This window comes from Acyrthosiphon pisum, unplaced genomic scaffold, assembly GCF_005508785.2.
Source record: "Acyrthosiphon pisum isolate AL4f unplaced genomic scaffold, pea_aphid_22Mar2018_4r6ur Scaffold_6;HRSCAF=30, whole genome shotgun sequence".
NCBI classification, from domain to species: Eukaryota; Metazoa; Arthropoda; class Insecta; order Hemiptera; family Aphididae; genus Acyrthosiphon; species Acyrthosiphon pisum.
Window position 1 is genome coordinate 47,546 of NW_021776817.1, and position 22,361 is coordinate 69,906.

The 22,361-nt window shown below is 29.8% G+C and overlaps 1 protein-coding gene across 1 annotated transcript; it reads left to right on the top strand.

The window, feature by feature from the left end:
* The first annotated feature begins 12,567 nt into the window (after positions 1–12,567).
* On the top strand, positions 12,568–13,071 carry LOC115035076 (c-Myc-binding protein homolog). The gene has a single exon (XM_029492722.1). It carries the CDS (start codon positions 12,606–12,608, stop codon positions 12,957–12,959), a length of 354 nt encoding a protein of 117 aa, XP_029348582.1. The 5' UTR covers positions 12,568–12,605; the 3' UTR covers positions 12,960–13,071.
* Positions 13,072–22,361: the final 9,290 nt, after the last annotated feature.

Consider the following 22,361-nt stretch of genomic DNA (forward strand, 5'->3'; position numbering starts at 1 on the left):
ACAGCATGCAACGTTAATTAATTACCTTATTAGTTATATCGCCAAATAATACTAGAAACATGAGCTAGTAATATTATATCAATAGAACTTTATGGAGATTCCATTTAAATGGTCGATGTAACGAATTTTCCAGTAGTTAAATAGATAGCTTTCAAAAAGTATAAAAAACTAAAAACCATACAAATTTTGCTTTATCAAATAATCATAAATTTTAAATTATGATAGCGAATTATTAACAAGTGTAACCACGTTCCAGATTTTAGACTGCTACCACTTCAAATGTCAGCAAACAATAATTGATAAATACATTTTTCTATTCATTAACAATTCTTTGGAAGTGTCGGTCAGATATTGAACCCAGAGATTTTGTTTCCGTTGAATGTTTTCCTTAAATTATCATAATAGATTTATATCTAACCAACAATAAAGTCAATTGTCAATATAATATTTATATTTAAATAAAAACTTTTATACAATTAGTAAAAATGTATTGATTATTAGTTAATACCAAAATACTCATACAAACTAAAAAATATTGTAAAATTATTATTGAAGTTTGAAAATCCTTATTTTAAAATTAAAATGAAACATACTTGTATGTTTAAATTTTATTCAATCAAAATTAATTTTATCGAAACGTCAAATTTTAACAAACATTTGAACCTATTTACTTTTGAGTTCTTTATTAATTTTTTGTCAACTACACCTGTTGTTTGCATGTCTCAACCATTTTGATATCGCCTTGGTGGTGTTGCTCTGTAATCAGTGCAGCTTTCTTGTATAGTCTCTAAGATAATGAAATAAATATTTGTCATTCAATACCAGGTTACATATTATATATTCATTCAAATTCCATAACCAGGGAACATTTTGGTGTCAAATGTAGGCCCTTATTACAAAATGTTTTGTATATAGACATAAAGTGCTTAACACGTCGTAACCCCCATGACATTTATTTTTAAACTGGCAAACCATATTTATGTAGGTACTTATTTAACTGTATAAATATTATTTTTATAGGTACTATTGTACTAATATAGTATATTTTATAGAAACAACAAATGAAAACCTAAATCTCAAATCCCTTATGGTAACTGTAACTAAGATAATAATATTAAGTACTTCATAATAAACACTTATCACCATTGAATTAAGAGGATGACAGCGCTCTATTCGTTTTCTCTCTCTAGCCCACGCGCAACATAGGCAAAACGCATTTACGAAAAATCATTTTTTATATGCGTTTAAGTAATCTTAGAGTAAAGTCACCTATTACAAAAAAGATAGAGAACAATATTTTTGAGGGAATGACATATCGATTTTATATTTTATTATTATTTGACTTTGTATTCGACTTTCAAATTAAATAAAAAAATGTTGTAAATTTAAATGATGTTTAAATTGTTTTAATACAATATTTAGACAAATCGATATGTCATTCCTTCAAAAGTATTATTCTCTATATTTTTTGTTATGGGTGACTTTACTCTAAGATTAAGATTACTTAAACACATAGAAAAAATTATTTTTCGTAAATGTATTTTGTCTATGTTGCGTGTGAGCCAGAGAGAGAAAACAAATAGTGCGCTGACAGCTTCTTAAAATAAATATATTGAATATAATAAAATCTGCAGTTTAGTTCAATGTTTGTGAATTTCTTTTTGGAAACCTATATGTATATTTAAACGAGTTAAGTACAATGGCTAAATCAACATTTTTCGATTGGACTTAGTTCCAACTACTTCAAGGGTTATAACATTTTGAAGTTCAAGGTTTTGCATACATTATACATAGACAGAATATTCCACGAATTTACATAGTTCAATGAAATTTAGCTCCAAAGCGATTTTTAGAAATTTTTTTCGGAAATCTATATATTTCACCCAGTTCAGTACAATGGTGCAATCAGAATTTGCATGTGTCCATATTGATTATATTAACATTTTTTTTTATCCGTGGGCCTTTCTTCAGTGGTTTGTTTAATTTTTGCACTTTTTACCGTTGGATTTTTTTCTGAGCTTTATTTCTGGTATTCCGACTCACCAGTTCACCACGGCCAGTCGGACTAGAGCTTGGAAAGTTCCTTTAAAAAAGGAATTAGTTCACGTTCACCTTGTTAAAAAGGAACTAAATCGTTTCTCGTTCCTGGCTTAAATAAACTAACTAGTTCCTTTCCTAGTTCATAAATAAAGAACATTTTCCATTCATCAATAATTTAAAAATTGTTTTAATTCAATTTGTAGATATTTCCTTTTTAAAATGTTTAATTTGTTTATTTTATAGGTATACAAAATTAAAACCAATAACATCACTGTGACCGACTTTAAATGTTGTAAACGTTGTCAATATTATCGTATATTGTCGTATATAGGTTTAATATAATAACTCATTATATTGACTAAATTTCTTAAAAAAAAAATTAATATAACAAAGTTACGTTGATTGTACAACATACAATGTCTGTTGAGTGTTGACGGTATGTGTCGAAACCTGAATAATTATCGTAAAAAAACACACTTACACATACAGATAATTTTCTTACCATCAAGTTTCATATTTAATAAATCGATTTACTCTAATTTTTAAACTACCTAACGAAGCTAAACGTGATCTGCTGAGCCTAAATTTGCTATCTTACCTACTTGTAAGATGATAAATCCCACTATACATTTGCGGAAATCGGGATGGCTTGGCCTCCCCAAAGGCCGTCAAACCCCCTCATTTTTTAGTTTTGTAGGATTGAAGCCCTCCCTCTCACATTGATGTTAATAATGTTAGCACCCCATGAAATTTTAATGGATATATTGGCCTATGCCACTACGCCAGTAACGCTTATATCTATATTGACAATCGTTGTTATTTTAAATTTTTACTTGCGTCCCGTAGGTAGTAAGCAGTACTATAGGTACCTAGGCTTTCTAAATTTCCCTGCTATGCAGAAGTGTCGTAAATACCAATAAATTAACCTTTATATAAAATACACATTTATAGTTTTTAAATAAAAATTCAAAAGCACAAAAGCAAAAAGTAAAAATATTTTAATTACTTATTACCTAGTACCTATACACAAATAAAAGTGGCTTATTACTTGGAGCGATACAAGCCATATATTATAATATTATACTTCTATTTAGAATTTTCTGAGGAAAAACGCCACAAGCCAATAAATGGACGTAATAGCTACGTAGCTACGTAACCTACGCGTAGGTACCTACATTTTACTTGTTTAAGTTACGTGATACATTATATCTGTTTGCAATATGTCAAAAGAATATAACGACAATGAAATGATCTTCCTGTCGTATATTGTAGACAGTTGTCGATTTAATATAATTTAATACCTACACATAATATGGGTGGGAAATAATTTAGTAATTAGTAATTAATAATTAGATATTAAGATAGGTCAGGCCTGGGAAGCAATATGTGCTGAGGTGACACAAAATATGATATATAAGACCGCCATACGCGCATGCAGGGGGCAGTCCCGTTATCGTCGAGTATATTGACGAGAACGTAGGTACGACGAGTGTGCGCGTGAAACGCCAGTTGTACGAACTAAGTATTTTGATTAAGTGATTTATTTATGTTTGTTTTTGAATTGTAATAAATGTTTTTCCGACCCAAAAAATTATATGTTTTGTTTGAGAAGCCACACGATTCTACGTACTCCTTAGATATGATCTGTAACCGATTGATTTATGGTCGTTGACTATTTAAGGTTTAAACTGTGAAGGTAGCGATATCGACTCTTGAGAGTCAAACTGTAACCGGTTAATTTATGGTCCTTTGGTAACTCAAGTGTCGATAGAGGTATATCACTGAAAAGTGCATATACGACATTCCATTAAGATATTTTCAATAATTCTATATTGATGGTACAAACATTTACTTAAATCTAAAATACTAAAAATCCATACATTGATAGTTGGGTAATTGTCGGTTTTAATTGTTTAGTGTACTAACAACTTTGGTTGTTGTATAAAAAGTATGTTGAACTTTATTGAGATTTTCCAAAATCAATATATCTATAATATAGTATTATACTATTATACAGTATACTTAAAATAACATATGTTTTAAATTTTTGTTATGCTCTTCTGAAAAAATATAAATATAAAATACATATTTTACACATAAAAATTAATTTATATACATTAATAATTCAAATTATATTTAAGTATAATGTATGGATAAAATTATGCATATTTATATATCTTTGGTTGCGGAGCTAATGCATTTAAATAGGTAATAATGATCAATTTTATTGAATAAATATTATATTATAATATGGATAACAGTTTTATCATATGATTTTGTAATGAGATAATGAGATATATTTTATTAATAGCTACAATAATAATACATAAAACAATTGTAACAGAAATGGTTTTCAAAGCTTTTATCAAATACAAAATCATTTGTTTACCAAAATACAACATTTAAATTATGAATAAAAATAATTTCATAATACACATATTTTACTTTTATACTTCAAAACAGCTTACATTTTAAATTTTTCATATTTTTTTTTTACATGTAAATAATATGGAAGATATTATTATATTATTTTATTAAACTTTTGTTTAATCTAAAAACTTTTTGGAGTCAAACCATTTCTTTCAGATTCTGAGTGGAATGACGAATGTATTGATTTTACAATGATGTATGTTTTTTTATTTATTTTTTTTTTTGTGTCCGTCATCGCCTTTTAGGACAGTAAAAGTGCTTCGATTTTCTTCAACAGTATATTTTCTGATAGGAAAGTGAATCTAGTTGGTACATTGGGGGGTCAAAAGTAACTCTAAAACAAAATATGATCGTAGATACGTGAAATTTTGACTAAATGTTTAAATCAGCATTTTCTACACACCATGCCTTTTTAAAAATATTTTGACTTATTTTGAGCTGTTTAGGAACAATTCAGTTTCAATTTTTTTTAGTTTTTTATTCTATAAATATCAATAAAACTTTATTTGTTGGGTACAAAAGCTTGAAAAATTAATAGAAGGCTCCTACTATATTGTTTCAAAGGCAGATGAAAAAAATTAAAAATCCATGGTCACGCTTTTTTTTTATAAGCATCTAAAGTTCAAATATTGACAAAATATGTAAAAATTACAAAAATTTGCAAATTATTTTGAGTTAGAAATTTATGAAAAACTTTCTTTTTAAATATAAGATTTTCAAATGTAATACAAAATTCCTTATAAGATTATCTACCTTTATCAAAAAAAAAAAATGTCTACAAGAAAGTCAAATTAAATTTTTATGAGCGTTTGAAATTCAAAATTTTACAAAATTGGATATCCATTCGATTTCTCATGTAACGATTTTCTTATTTTGTTGTAATTAAAAAATGAATGACTGTAGATACTTGAGACTTTCACTGAATGTTCATATTAACATTTTCTATATACGATAAAATTTTGAAGATCATTTGACTTTTATTGAGCTGTTTACGGACATTGTCAGTTTTCAATTATTTTAGTTTTTTTTTTCTATAAATATCAAAAAAATTTTATATGTTGTGTAAAAAAACGTGAAAATTCAATGCAAGGCTCCTGATATATTGTTACAATAATAGCTGAAAAATATTAATAATACATATTATGCACAATTTTTTTTTATAAGCATTTAAAGATTGAATTTTTACTTAATTTATCAAATTTAAAATTGAATAATTATTTTGTAATTAAAAATTTATAAAATGTTCAACTTTTATACCTAAGAATTGAAAATTTAAAACAAGATTCCACGTAAGTAGTTAATTCTGTTACCAAAAAATCTAAAAAAAATACATAAGCACAGTATATTTTTAAAGTAATTTTAATTTCAAATTTAGACGAAATTACATATTAAAAAACCTAGAATAACTATTTTAGTTATTTTGTTATGATTGTATAATATTATTCGTTGGCAATTGAAAGTTAAAACTTCTAAAGTATACTATCACGGTTTGTTGTTGATGTATAACACGTTATAAGTACCTAATGGATATTGTGATTGTAGTTATACGTATATTACGTGTTTTTACATTATCAAAACGAATAAATCTTTGCAACATTTTAAATCGATCTCAAGGCATAGCAGCACGAATAAGAAGTAACGAGTCGAATTTCCACATTTCTGATAAGTGTTCTTTATTAGATCGATGTACACCAGATACAAGAAGTATTCCTTAGAATGCATCAAATTCTTCTTCAGTAAATGGTTTGAATGATTTTGTTGGTGGTCGATTAGTTACTGGAAATTCGTCCGTTAGTTTTTTGTTGTCATTTTCTGTAACTTGTTGTCCTTTTCTTTTGGTTTCACTCAAGATTATGTCACACATTTCTTTTGTCATGATAGATTTGAATATCTCTTTTGCTATAAATAATGCAGTGGAACTTGATGGTCAAGGTTTTTGGCGCAAAATATAACGGGAACTTGTTTCAGCTTGAGGAAATGGTGCATCATACCACTGAGTACCATCTTTACCAAATCTGGACATAATATATATAGATTCATCTTCGTTGCTCTCATCTGAATCAAACTTCATCGTGATTGATAACATGTTCTATATCGGCATCTGATTCTTCATTTTCAATAGCTGCTGGTTCGGGGCAATATTTGTCTTCATCAGATGCGTGATAAATTTCAGTTTCTGAATCAGATTCCGACAATACTTCTTTTATTTCATCGGAATGTAATCTTAAAAGAATATAAAACGTATATTGTGCATAATATTATATCATATAGCATTGTTATACTGTGCATATTATGATATTTTAGAACTATAATTATTCATCTCAATATATATTATTATGTATTTATTTTGTATTACCCAATGTATTTCTGTCGAACTAATTATAGGAATTTATTTACACTTCAAACAAAACAATAAAACTGAATTAGGTATGATATACTATAATAGTTTCTAAAATGTATATTTGTACATAACATGTTTGAGAATGTTTCTAAATATTGTTATAACTTACCTAGATCTCCGTAGTCTTGCCGAACGACGTTGGTTATTAGCCTGACAATCAGTCATATTATTTCGTATAATTCACTAATAAAGTATAATAAAACACAAATACCTACTTGTGTTGTAGACACGAGTTTGAATAAAAATTAAATTAACAGTTGTGATGTGTGCACGTCAATAGACGATATTGATCGATATACTAAAATGATGATCGTAGAAAAACCATTATTATAAAGTGATTGATAAAAATGGTATATCATAAAATGTTTATTTATAATTCAAACAATATAATACCGATAAGCTCAAGACAACGAAATAATGTATCGTAAAAAACCGTCTCAGTCACATAAAGTGTATTGCAGTGAACCTATCCATTAGGTATTCTTATCTAGTCGTAAGATAACGCAGTTGTTATAATTTCAACAGATGGCATTGTTTTTCCGTGTTTTATTGTTCATGTTAATATGTTGCACAGACTAAACTAAGGATTATACGTATCTGCTCTAACATGTAACGGTTTAGTTCAAAACCATTTATATATATAAAGGTTTTCAATACATACTATCCTTCGTACACTACACCATCACCAAAAATTCGTGAGCCGCTTCGTCGCATAATGCCACTTTCAAGTGTACCTTGATAGTAGGTGAGTCGGTAAACGACCACTGGTCGAGAATTCGAAACTGGGTTCGTCGTCGATTGTCATCGCCACAAATAATTCAATTCTTTGACAAGGACGATTCGCCTTAATCTTATTTTTTTTTTTAATTAGTTATTTTAATTTTGTTTTTTCGATATACCGATATTTTTTGTGACGATATTATATCGGTACATCGAGATTTGCCGTTACACACGTTTCGTTACACTCTCGTAACAGAGATATATTAAAACCGAGTTGGGGGAAGTCGTCCGAAAAAATGATAAGGACAGGACATATATAATTTTAAAATTTGCTTTAGTACAATAGTACCTACATTAGTTTTAAACAATTTTATTTTGTTTCATCTTTAAAGATTTGTAAGTATGTTATCGTAAAAGCAATCATATAGAGATTAGATGAAAAATGTTGTAATTTATCGTAAAAACGCAAATAATAATATTATAAGTACCCGGGTACCTAGTCCGTCATTAAAAGGTGTTTTTTGTCTCAGTCACATAAAGGTTAAGAAAAGCACATTTATTGGCTAAAATTAATTTTCATTTTTATATAAGCATTGAGCATATTGTAGGCGTATTTTTTCCATAGTCATTTTGAACAATATAATAGGTCACAATAAGCGGAAAGACGACATTTGTGAATCGTCACAACAATATAAAATATGACAGAAAAGGCTTCAAATTGATTTATTTTCGACTTATTATGATATAATATGTGTGTTAAAATACCACGTTTTTTTTTAAAATCAATCCATTCAATCAAAGACGAAATTAAGAAATAAAAGTCAAAATACTGTAGGTATATACAACTTACTATTACTTTGAGCGTCTGTGGTTCACCAGCTGCTGTATATAGATGAATAAGGTTTTCTAAATAGCCATATTTGTCTATATTTATACCTGTATCATATAACATGCACCTATTATGTATACAAACAAATTGCAAATTGGTACATGTGTGGCCCCGCTGAATTCGGTGAGGGTGTGTAATGTGTTGTAACGGATAGTATCCGTTTCCTTCTAACAATACAAGTATAATTCACATAATAACATAGGTAGTAAGGAGTGGCGCTAAAAAGCGTAAATGCCCATACAATATTTTATATATAATAACTAAACTATAAATATATGAATCACTGAACACTAAAATTAATCGAGAATAATATTATAATAAAATCATAAACATTACATTAAAAACCACAAGCCATATATATAACGACAGGATATGGGGGCTTGCTCTTCACAAAGTAGATATATGTGCATATATTCAAAAACCATAAAACAAGACATAATAAATAGCACTGTCAGGTACAGGTGTACGAACACATTAATATTTGACAGCTGCCAAAACTGCAACTACACAAAAATAGTAAGATCAACCGGGTTGTAAAACAGTACAAGTGTAATAGTTTAAAACCCACATTAAAAAACACAGAGTATCTATGGACGAGATATGGGGCTTGACAATAACACAAATATATATATATACTTAAACTAGTAACAGGATGTAATATGTAGCGAGCAGTAAGCATTTCGTGGAATCATCATTATGACTTTATGTACATGTACGCCACAGGATATCGATAACGTATTGACGCAACACAAAATGAGTCAATGGACCCGGGGGGTAGGTAGGAGAGCCTGGGCCCTTATAAAAAGCAGACCGGAGATGGCCTGTATTCAGACGTGTTTTCTCCACTGCACTTCGAGCACCTTCACGACACTTTGTGTAATAATTTAATTATTTGGACTTGGTCAATTTTACTGAAGAACATTTTAATAAACCACATAGTAATATTTCACCTGTCTACAAATTTATTTATCTATTACCTCATCTTCAACTTCATCATCAACAAATCGGTCTTGCTTCCTGCAAAATCATAATATACTCGTAGTCAACTGGCTATCAGAATAAATACTCTGACCACCTCAGCTACGAGCATATTACAGCGTATTCACCACATACGAAACTATCGGAGATAATAAATTGTGTTTGTTTTGTAACACGAATCACCTACAGCATATATAATATTCATAGGCGTGTTTACGGGTATTGCCAACCTGGCCATGGCCAGACCTGTGAAATTGACTGCCCTCCATTATGGCCATATAAGCCAACCTATGCAGTAAGTACGGAAAATTGTAATTGTACTAAAATGTAATATCAACAAAATAAAGGATCAACAATTTTTATTATAGATTCTGAGTGGAGCGATGAATGTATTGATTTTACAATCATAAGCGTGCGCACGGGGTAGTCATGGTATACACTTGACTACTCTGTGAACTCCTCCCGGCCCCTCTAAATATTCAATATTATTATTATTATTATAATTGATAGTCAATCATAAAATAATTTTTTACCACGGTAAATGTAGTTAAATGAGGTTACCCCATCCAAATTAGTTTTTGTAACTTAGGTGTGAATATGAATATTATATTTACGTAATATGTGTGTGTGTTAATGTATTTATGTATGACTACCCTGCCAGAAATTCTGCGCACGCTTATGTTTACAATAATATATTTTTTAAATTTTTTTTTTTTTGTGTGTATATACCCGAAAAGTAGTTGAATTAATGCTTCAACTTCAGTATCTTGTTTGATTCTAGCTGGTACATTTTAAAGTCAAAATTTAAAATTCCCAGTAATTTTTAAAAACGCCGAGAAAAACAAAAAAATTTTAAGGAAAACCGGGAATTCTTATGCAAAATCAGTTTTTGATAAAAACAATTTTGGCTTTTGGTGCAACTCTAAAACAAATAACCGTAGATACATGAAATTTTCACTGGTTGTTTATATTAGAATTTTCTGTACACGATAACATTTTGAAAATATTTTGATTTTTTTTAGCTGCTTACGAACATTATCAGTTTTAATTTTTTGTTAGGTCAAAAAAGCATTAAAATTTAATACAAGGCTGCAGATATATTGTTACAATAGTAGTTGAAAAATAGTAAAAATACCTACACAGGCAAAATTCTTATATTTTTTATAAGCATTTAAAGTTCGATTTCTGACAACATTTGACAAATTTATAATTTAAAAAGGATTTTGTTAAAAATGTTTGTTAAAAATGTATAAAAAATGTTCAACTTTTATAGCTAAGGATTGAACATTTAAAACAATGCTCCTCGTAAGTAGGTTAATCTGTTACCAAAAAATATCAAATATATAAAAATGCAGTTTTTTTTATAGTTTTTTTATGATCAATTTTAGACAAAGTTAATATTGTCAAATAACCAAGAATAACGATTTTAGTTATTTTGTTGTATTATAATTTATAATATTAATTCAACTTACCGGTTACCGTATTACCGTGTTACCGTTTAACCCGCTCCGTCCGGATCTGGGTGATTAAAAACAGTTGGATTTCAGAAGGCCGTCTGACTTAATAGTCGAGGAGGATCTATAGTCAGGTTATGTGTACGCGTATATATAGTCGTACATAAAATGTAAACAAGGCGTATCTAATACCTATATAATATAATATACCTACGTGGCTATATATACGTATGGCAAAGGTGGCTCATTTCAAAAATATGGGTTATTCCTTGTCACGCAACAATTGTGTTCACAAATATGCGTTGAATAAAGTTATAATTAATGTGTTAGTTTCAATATTATAGCCCTTACAAGGGCTCAATATTTTGAAGTTGAATTATGTATTAGTTTAAGTATGAAACATAGTTAAGTACCCTAAGTCTCTCTCCCTAAGCATGTCACAATTTATTATAGTTTCTTTCTTTTTTTTTTTTAAATGTTAGATAACATACAGTTTGTTATGAGTTATCTCTTCACTATTATAATCACAATACTCTTCTCTATAATTTGTTTTGTTTTGTAAGTATTTTTTTGAGTAGGTTTGTGTCTGTCACACAGTTTTTTCTCTCTCCCTAAGGCCTAAACACATTTTTAAATTGTCACTAAATGATAGGAAAAAATTTTTTTTTAAATAGAAGTTTGCAACAATGTGCAACATGACAACAAACCATGTGTTTTGTTTAGACATTATAAACACTTTTCAGTAGTTTCCACAGTGACAAACAGGACGGTTTGTCGGTGCGTGTTTTTATTCAACCTCTCTCCCTAAGGCCTTTAAAATACTTGTGGCAAGTTTTTATTGAGAATTATAATTAATAATATTTTATGTATATATTGAACAAAAAGTATATAATACACTTACTAGAAATAGTTGACATTCTTATCAAGAATTCTAGCTAACTGTCAAAACCTCTCTCTCTAAAATAATTATCAAGTAAGGGTAGTGTAACCACTGGGTGACTCCTCCCATCACGTTTTCATGTAAATATTCTTTTTCAGACGAAAATAAATTGTAATTAAGTAAACAATTTTTTATTTTTTAACATTAATATATACAATTTAGATACCATATCGGCCTGATATCCTGTCGGCTAAACGCAGTCGGCTTTATATCTTATCGGTCTACTGGTTGTCGGCTCAACGTCGTGATCCCGAAAAACGATTCTGAGCGGAGACGGTTTGTCAGTCTGGATATTTTATATTTTGTTATTATTTATTTTATCATGTAAGTTAATTTTATATTATAATATTATAATTTTTTATTCGTTGCTATGGTGATAAACAAAGCGTTAGAAATTAAAATCCCATTTTTAGCGTTTTTTCGTAATTTTCCGGTGGTTTTTCCCGTGGCATTAAATAACTATTGAGAAAATCAAAAAACGGCCTCTCTAAAGTACCATCTTGGTCCAATTTTCTAAAAGATAAGGTACTATATGTTAAAATCAAAACACTCCTTCTAGAAGAAATTTTGTATACAGGATATAAAAATAAAATAAAATAAACACCATTGTAAAAACAATAGCTTCCTCGCTCCGCTCAGAATCTGAAATATTCATAATAAATAAAAAAAATGCTTGGTTACTGGTCACAGTAATAAATAATAAACATAAAAATATTTTCACTTGGACAAGTATTTAATATTAAATTGTTAAAAATGAGCAACCAAGGAAATTCATTTAACAACAAACGCGAAAACATCAAAAAATATTTGAATGATTTAGGTCTTATTGAAGCTTTGACCAACGTATTAGCGAACCTTTATAGATCAGAACCCCGACCGACAGATCCATTGGATTACATTCGCACTCATATGACAGAAATTGTTAAGGAAAGAGAAGAACTGAAAATGCTTAAGGAAACCTATGATAGTATGATCAGTCAAATTCAGGAAATGGAAGAAGAGAATATGCAACTAGCAAAAACAATTAAAGAGTTGGAAAACTATGGGGATGAGTTGAGCAAATCCAAGTTGGAAGAAACTGATGACAATAACGTTAGAACAGAATGAAATAACCAACATGCATTTTTTGTTAGATAAATTGCAGTAACATAATAGAGTATAAGATAATATAACATAAATGTTGAAAAATACAAGCATAATATAATTAATAAATATCTCATCAGTTTGTGTTTTTAAAGATTAATATTAAAATGTTTAATATAAATATTAAGTAAATAGATAATTTAATATTTTGTAAATTATTATAAAATTGTAACCATATAGATGGATAATTTCATAGAAAATTATTCAAACATACACGGGTTTATAAATGAGATAAACGGTAACATATTACTAAACATGGCTTGCTGTTTAAAAATAAAATTTGGTAATGCATAAAAAAAAAACCACAAGTTTCTAAAGCATAATCTGATATACCAATATGGTTTTTATAAAGAAGAAAATATAGTTTTAATCATCAAAATAAACATATCTGATTATCAATCCCTTGTAGGTATTGCTTTAGATTTTCTGTTTTTATTTTTATTTTTATAGAAAGTTGTGTCTTTCATTAATTTTTAGGTTATAAGGTGTTTCTTGTAATTTACTAATTTACATTTTAAAATGTATGTTATTCATTTGTCAACTCTTTACGCCGTCACAAGCCTTGGCTTAATGGAGTAGATATATTTCTTTATATAATATTATATAGAACAAATTTTAAATAATAAAAAAAAAAAAATTATATATATAAAATATTATACATTTTTCGTAATTGTGTGCATAATACAAGTGTTGCAACCCTTCTGCCGGCAGCTCCACTCCGTTTAATGTTCGACGCGGGTGCGTATATATTATATATGTATTGTAAATATTATAACATGCGTAGGTATGTACATTGTACATATTATAATACATAGTATCATATGGTAGGTAGTAAGGTACTACATCAAAATTCAAAAGTCAAAATAACAACGATGCCCGGCATAATGATATGTATACCTATTACATTATCATATACGTATGTGTATATAATATTACGATGCTACTTCTTACTATATACCGCACCGCCCCCGCCCGACATGATGTAAGATTCAGTAGCCGCAAACTCGCGTGCATCGCTGTCGCGGTCCAACCATTCACGTCAACGACACCACATATTAAATATATTATATTATATAGCACACATGATGTTTGGGATTTAATCGTGTGCATTCGGTCGTAGCATTTTTTGTTCGGTCCTGCTGCTGCTGCTGCTGCTGCAGTATGTCTACACAGCAGCGCCCCACACGCGTTGTGTACGCATATTATTACTATTATTATTATTATTGGTTTTCGCACGATAACGTTATATTAAACCGAAGAGACTATAGGAACAGTGGATTTCTGTATTATAATATTATTATTTGGTGGGGGGGCGTAGAAACTGACCCTCCTCACTCGACGACGACGTTCTCGTCCGGTTATTTTGTTTTTCCTCGCGCTGACGTCGTTTTTCAAGTATCGCATGCGCCGCCGCCGATTTCTTTTTTCTATTGCGAATTTCGTGGATAAACCTGCAGCAGTCTACAGATGTATCTGAAGGTATTCTCTCGTTTTATTTGTTTACTTCAACACAATTTAATAACGTATTATATGCGGTATAATATTATATGGGACTGCCTAATGCATTTTGATAACGAGCGCGCCGGAACAGTTGGTCCTCAATAATACGTACCTGGGTCATTTAAAAATTATGGGTTATTTCAAGCTTCACTTTTTAGTTTTTTCCAATAATAAAAACTAAATATCCCAATTTTTTTTTTTTGATAATAACTATCTGTATAGACCTTACTGCAATCTCATGGAGTACCTATTATGCACACATAATCATTAATATTTGTGTACATGCTTAACTTTTGAAATTTTTAAAATATAGGGAGAGAGAAATTATAACACTGGATCATTCTTTATTTTCTCCCTTCGTTTTTGGTGATATTCTCTCCTTTTTAATTTTTCCTATTCTTTAGACATTTGTTTTGGTGCCATAATCTAGACTCATACATACAAATAATCTAATTACTAAACATCACTACACAACAACACAGTACATAAAAAAAAAATAATAATATTCTCTCTCCCTAAAAATTTTTTTTATTTTTATTTTATTTTTTATAAGGTATACACGTCTGTTCCTTTAGGGACCATAAGAATATGTGATATTTGAAAAAAAAAAAGAATATTTACATGAAAACGTGATGGGAGGAGTCACCCAGTGGTTACACTACCCTTACTTGATAATTATTTTAGAGAGAGAGGTTTGACAGTTAGTTAGAATTCTTGATAAGAATGTCAACTATTTCTAGTAAGTGTATATGGTATATACTTTCTGTTCAATATATACATAAAATATTATTAAATATAATGCTCAATAAAAACTTGCTACAAGTATTTTAAAGGCCTTAGGGAGAGAGGTTGAATAAATAATAATTTGTTTTTCCGTTTGGCTCGTTTATATAATTTATTTTCGGTATAAATATTAGTAAAAATATATATATATATATATTATAAGGTTGTATGGATTAAAATATTAGCTTAGTTAATACCATTTTGGTTTGTATTTTAACGACTCATTAGCTGTCACTACAATAATATTATACCAACACCATCGCTCAGGGCTCAATAGTACCTGTCACATACCGGCTAGATCATTAGGTTATTACTTGTGCCGGATTTACTATATTATAATGAGAGAAAAAAAAATAATATATTGGTCAGGATAAGTATTGGTAAGTAAGGTAAGGCGTTACCTTACTTACCATAATACTGGAATTTTTTATCAATTGATGGTGAATATACGACACGGAAAAAAATTAATAAACTGTAGGACAGTCTGTTGCTGTGGTATTCAACCAGTGGGTCGTGACTCAATTTGTGTCACGATATATATTTGATTTTTAAAAACACAAATAGGTAGTCAATTATCATTTATCAGTCGTATAAATTAAATACAATTAATACAAAAATAATAATAGTATATTCAATTTTAGGTTTACTACGTTCATTAAAAAATCGATCGGTTTTTACATATGTATGTCAGACGCATTTATAACACCAATACCTATAATACTATTTATCAATCAGTATTATTTTCTTTTTTGAAACATATTATGATGTTATATAGTAATGGCCAATGGGTCACAAAATATAAATAGGTAATAACAAAGATATGGATCGTTAGTACATATTTATAATAAGGTTATTGATCACCACCGATTGCCCTCAAATAGATACTCGCACGTTGGCGACAAAAGTCGTGATTCGCCCTTCTTCGACGGAGACGAGCAATACTTACCGAGGATACCTATACATATATCTAAAATATTATATTATACTTCGAGACTTTGGCTGACTAGCTGCGGGTGACGCGTTATATGTACTACTCCGGGAGTTGATTGAATTCGTTTAATATTAATAACGTGTGAGCGACGTACTCGCATTATATATTTGGTACGTGTCTTATTCTAACAGGCTCGTGTATAGATATGTACGGCAGTTATACTGATTACAAGGGTAACTACGGCGCCAGTGCGGCGTTATTGAATTATCCGCTTACATTCGTCTACCGACTATATCAGCAGCAGCTATGCTCGTTGAATGTCAATTTACGGTGCTTTTTCGTTAAACGAACGGTGTGGATTATAATACCACACACGGTAATGCGTAGGTACCTATTTATTATAATATGATAGGACAGAATGTTTGGAAATTATTCGCTTTCGGCGCAGTCGTTTATTATAATATAAACCTACGTATATTATTTAGTGTTGTTGTGCGATTTCAATCGACAATCATCCACAACAATAATAATATAATATTGCGTATTACCCGTAAAATATTATTATGTCTTTGAAATCGCATCAATACGGCGCGGCGTCTGTTCAGCTGCACGTGACGTATGAATACGCAGCAAATTTATTTTATTTTAGTAACGGAAAATTATTAAAGAACCTACCAATGTCGTTCGCGCGTGTATCTCATAAATGTGCGCGGCGACGAACGAGTCACAAGGATTATAATAATATATTATATACGTAGGTACTAACCACTATAACCACTATCATAGGTATACTATATAGGCGTAACTACTATAGGCTTAAAATTTTGGGGCCGCAGCACAATTTACAAAACTATCAACTTAAATTAATAACTCATATAGCCATATTTTAGCTTATATATCTAAACCAATTAGCGATACTTTTTGGTTGGGGGGTATAAAAGTTATTCAGACGGGGCTAACACCATTATCCCCTCCCCCTAGTTGTGCTACTGCACCTAGTTAGGTATCAGTGCCGTGACCAGAACATTCTTTTCTCTAGTTTTTTTAAACTTGAATACTTATCTTTTTGCATGCACATACCTATTTATACTTTCTATGACACCATTGTTTATAAAAAAAAATGAAGGGGGATTTTTCCCCAATTTCCCTCTCCTTGGCTACAGCACTGATAGTTAGTTATGAAATTGTTGTAGTCCTCGGCCAATCATTGATGTATCTAATTATTTGATGATGTGTGTTGCGAAAAGCTCTTAGGTACCTCTGCCATTAAAATTTCGCAAAAACCTAAAAAAACAAAAAGTGTCACAAAAGCCCTGTAATATTCAACAATTTCTTCGAAAACACGATACCCTAATATACCATTATATTATTATTATACCCTTGCACAGTTGCAGTCATAGTATTTATATTTGCAGCGTGCCTATATAGACGTACCTATAGGTAGTATACTGAAGTATACCTGAAGTATACTTCATAATTCATGCGGTTATAAAATGCAACAATTTTATTTCGCACGCAATATCAAAGTTGTTAACGTTAAGTTTATTACGACTGTAGGATAACGCGTTTCGTTTTCATATGTTTACTTATGAAACTTTACCCACCACACGCATCGACTAAATAATTATCATTTATCACGTGTCGGAAACAAGTAAAAATAACGAATTTTTCTTCAATAATGCAGTTAATCGAAATCTGAATTTTGGTATTTTTATATAATACTTAACGGCCATAATTGCAAATACTTGAGAAACGTGGTTCTCATTTAAAAAACAGAGGTTTTTATCGCCGCAGGACTCTCATTAAGTCTCAAGTAATACGAGAAATTAAAGAATTAAAAAATATGGTCTTTTTTGATTTAATTTAAAAATTCCAAAAATCAGAATTTAAATTAAATATTTGTTATTAAATTAAAAAAACGAAGGCGAGTATGGCTAAAATATGTGATCGGTGCACGACTAGCATAATCACACTGTATATAAAATCAATAATTGGTAATAATAATCTTATACTCTATTTATAACAAAACATTGTGACAAGGAATTCATATAATAGAGTGTTTTGGTATACCTATTCCTCGTCGGTTTTCTCAAAATATGTCAAATAAAAATATATAACGGCCTGTCGACGTTAATTACATTCTTAATTTTTTTTTTTTATCTCTCCAACAGCTATTATTCGGGAGCGTTGATGTACCAGCTACGTTAACGCACACTGTGTTCTGAGATCTCGAATCTATAGAGGTTTTTATAACACACGACAGATAATATGGTGTAAGGTATGGACCGTTCAACTAACAGGCTCATAAAAATAACAGCTATAGATACGTTGGTAATATCGAAGCAGTTTTGTTACAGCGCTATGGCATAAATAATAACTGTCGCATCGTCCTGCGTTGATTCGTAACCGTCTGAAGAAAATCCAAGTACTTTTACTGTCCTAAAACGTGATGACAGACACAAAAAAAAATAAAAAAAAACACACATCATTGTAAAATCAATAGGTACATTCATCGTTTCACTCAGAATCTAATAATCGCAGACATTTGAACATTACACCAATTGTTCACCAATTTTTTTTGTAAATTTGTAGTATATGACTTTTATTTGGGAAGGTAGCTGGTGATAACTAATGTTTAGTATTAATTAAGCATAATATATAACCATAAAATAATGTCCCGTGTGCCACGCAGTGTAGTACTTAAAATATGCTCTATAACGTCGACAAATAAATAAATGTTTTTTTACCTAATTTGCATTGCATCACCGACTTCTAAATCCTCCGAAGTTTTATTTACATTACTAAAGTCACAGAAAAATATATTATTACTTACCTAGGTTTATTTACATAATTATTAGAGTAAATATATATCAACAATCAACATGTCTATAATTATATGTTCAGAAAGTGTATACATAAATACAATATTAGCCATTAGGTATTAAATTATCTATAGTATAATACTTTAATTCTATTATAGGTTTAATATATATTAAAAATTTTCAATAATGACGCCAGCGTTGTTTTGACATATTTTTACCGAGTCACGTCCGTAGAATTAATTTATTTTTTTAATTTAATTGGTTCATGTGTTCAACGCGTAACTTCCGCCATTGCACAGGTACTACAACTCGCGTCGTCCTAAGCTTACTATTTATTATTTACTATAATTTATAATCAGCAGGCGAGTTGTTGCAGCGTTTGAATAATAATATATGTGTAGGTAATATAGTAGGGCATTGCCGCCCCAGCATGCATTTGGTTCTGTCGTCGATATAATAAGGTATCGATAGTGTTATCAAATCACGCCCAAAACGACTGATCCGGTTTCTGTACAGATAATTTTTTAGGTCAATGAACTTCCGGTACTATCCTAACATCATCGATGCATTTTCTTATTATCCGATTGGACGTGATTACCAAAATATGGATACTGTATGTACTGGAGAAAGGCATACGGAAGTTTTGCACGTTGTAAGAGGTATTGGAATGGACCTCCAGAAATGTTTCAGTTGTTGTAGACCCCGTAACTTAGTGTAACCGTGGAATGTTCACCGTCATTTTACTCTGCCGATAAAAGTTACCAGTTTGGGAACCTGTGCAAAAAGCAGAAGAGATTCCGAAACTCCCACGTCCCTAGCAGAAGCTCTAATATCAACTACTAGGATGATGGTAAATTGTTCTTATCTATTTCTGGATGACATTGTATTCTATTTCTATTATTTCTATGTGTTACTCTCATACTCTATTGCTATTTTTTTGTATCTCTAAAAATGTTCCCATCTTACCTGAACTGCGTTCAATTAAATTTAAATTGTTTCAATACTGGACTTAAATTTAATTGGCGGGTTTCTGTAACGTTCAATGTATGTTGAGTTCATTCGTTTGTGTATAAATCCAATATATAAATTATATGTTGTCGGGTAAAGGTATATGCGTCAGTGTGCGAAAGCTCCACCACACGACCTTCCGCTCTCTACCACCTCAGCCATCAATCACATTTTACTATTTTAGTTTATTAATTATATTATGTATATTACCGTCCTCCCACCAATTGTTTCCACTACCGTCAGCCCGTCGGATTCCGTCCTCACACTATTTCATTTCTGCTGCCTACGGAGACGTACCATTGCCCATTGTTATTATATTCAACGGCGTGCATTTTTACCCAAATATGGTGCAGCGGCAGCCTAAGTTTTCCCCTGTGATATCCGCGGAAAGAACTTTGATGAAAACGACGATCAGACATCGACTGGTGACTGATCACTTTTGACATAATTATGTACATATTATTTGAATTATTATTATTTTGTTGTGTATTTCGCTGATATAACGTTCATTTATCTTTAATTATTTTAGATATTACCATGCACATCATTCCTGAAATGACCTGCCAAGAGGAGCTTTTCATAACAGGGTGATCCATTTAAAATAAGACACTTATTATTTCGAAAAGTTTTAAAATTTAAAATTTTTTTTTTTTTTTGGAAATGTTGAAATTAAATGAAATTTACAAGTAATTAATATTTCTAAAATGTTAGCACTTTTTGTTATATGATAAACATGTATCAACTTTGGATTTTTAAATGGTAACACCTATAATCAATACCGAGAACTTATAATACTATTTTTTTTAAGAACTTCTCTGTTTAAATTTCTTATTTAAATTCAATATATTTTGAGATATGACCATTTCAAAATACGATATAGGAAAAGCTTTTGGTGTTTGGTCTACACTTGCCCTTATACATTTCTGGTCAATCATACAAATCAACAATCATTGAACGAGAATAATATAAAAGTATAATATTATGTAAACTCAATACATTAAGATTACACAGGAGATAATAAAACCTATACCGGTTTGCAGGTACTGGGTAGGTGTGGTCAGGCGTCGCAGTGTAATCATTCATTGCGACCAAAAATATTTGTTGTTGTAACATAGTTAAGTATACGGCAATATTATAGGAAATTACATTGAATATCAAATTTTTTATTTTACAAATATCATTTACATAAGCATTGTATTATAAACTATTACCGTTTGCCATGTTTGTGAAATGTTAATACAAATTTTACTCGTCCTAATAAAACAACATTGTTCAGTGTTACCATTTTTCCGGGTTAACTTTTATTTGATAGATACCCATCTATTTATAGATTCACTTTAATATTACCCATGACGTCTTGTCATATTATTACAAAGTAACTTGGCTCGCGAATATTACGTATATCTTAGTCTATGAAAATATTTTGTTAAATGATAAAGTGATGAGTGATAATCATTAAATCGTCAAAATAATATACAATGTTTTTAAAGCATTTTAAAATGCTCATAAGCTACTTAAAAATTCAAATATCCAAGAAGCCTACTTGAGGCTCTAGATAACTATTAAAATGTATAGCATAAATGCGTACTAGACATTATACAAGTTCAAAGTTCCAATATTGTCGGATACATGCACATGTATTCTTTATTATCTATACAAACATACAATATAACCAACAGATTTTTGATTTGAAAATTGGAAGTAAAGTATTAAAGAAGGATTAAAAAGTTAATTGAAATTAATTATACACACATATTGGTACATACACCTACATATTTACACAATAGGCTTGTACAATTTATTATAATAATACAATGTTAAGGAAAGATATAGTTAGACAATTGAAGGCCTATTCACACATCAATAATAAGTTTTCTATAAAATAATTTACTGTCAGACATCCATCAGGTTAGGTCAAGCGCTACAAGTTCAGTATAAATAATTATAAATCATAAATAATTTAGTATAGTAGTATAGTAATTACTAGTTGTAAACATTTTTAAGACTGACCCTTATAGGGTAATATATTACGAGAACGAATATATTATGATTAATTAAATATTTATCAAGTCCAAACTAAGCAATTTGTATATACAATATTATTTTAAATGGAACAATAAAAACCACTTTGCTTTTTAACACATTGAAAACCATACTAAATGTAGTATTTATTTAAGCTATGATAAATTAGCAAATTAGTTTAAAGAAAAAAATACAAGACAGAATTAACACTTTAAAAGTGCTACCATAATAATATGTAAACGTGATTTATCATATTTAAATATGTCCCTTGGACCTTTGATCAATCAGATAAGTGTTTCG

What these genes read in the sequence shown, in the direction of transcription:
- LOC115035076 (XM_029492722.1), top strand. Translation starts at nt 12,606, where the DNA reads ATGAGCAACCAAGGAAATTCATTTAACAACAAACGCGAAAACATCAAA.